Source organism: Coniophora puteana, assembly GCF_000271625.1.
Source record: "Coniophora puteana RWD-64-598 SS2 unplaced genomic scaffold CONPUscaffold_8, whole genome shotgun sequence".
NCBI classification, from domain to species: Eukaryota; Fungi; Basidiomycota; class Agaricomycetes; order Boletales; family Coniophoraceae; genus Coniophora; species Coniophora puteana.
The window spans coordinates 2,004,606-2,004,964 of NW_006913060.1; the positions used below are offsets into that span (position 1 = coordinate 2,004,606).

General features: G+C 57.4%; 1 protein-coding gene across 1 annotated transcript; it reads right to left on the reverse strand.

Moving 5' to 3' along the window:
* Positions 1-50: 50 nt before the first annotated feature.
* On the reverse strand, positions 51-310 carry CONPUDRAFT_155439 (uncharacterized protein; the record flags this gene model as incomplete). The annotated part of the gene is made up of 2 exons (XM_007772163.1): positions 51-59; positions 116-310. 2 exons carry the CDS (start codon positions 308-310, stop codon positions 51-53), a joined length of 204 nt encoding a protein of 67 aa, XP_007770353.1.
* Between the last annotated feature and the right edge of the window lie 49 nt (positions 311-359).

Consider the following 359-nt stretch of genomic DNA (forward strand, 5'->3'; position numbering starts at 1 on the left):
GCTCCTCTGCTTCATCCAGCTTTCCCTGCTGCCACAATGTGCTTGCCAGATTAGCCATGCTGGTCAAGGTGGATGGGTGCTCAGGGCCCAGCACCCTTTTCCTTGCCTCCAGCACTTGTGTCTCCAGCTCCTCTGCTTCATCCAGCTTTCCCTGCTGCCACAATGTGCTTGCCAGATTAGCCATGCTGGTCAAGGTGGATGGGTGCTCAGGGCCCAGCACCCTTTTCCTTGCCTCCAGCACTTGTGTCTCCAGCTCCTCTGCTTCATCCAGCTTTCCCTGCTGCCACAATGTGCTTGCCAGATTAGCCATGCTGGTCAAGGTGGATGGGTGCTCAGGGCCCAGCACCCTTTTCCTGCCT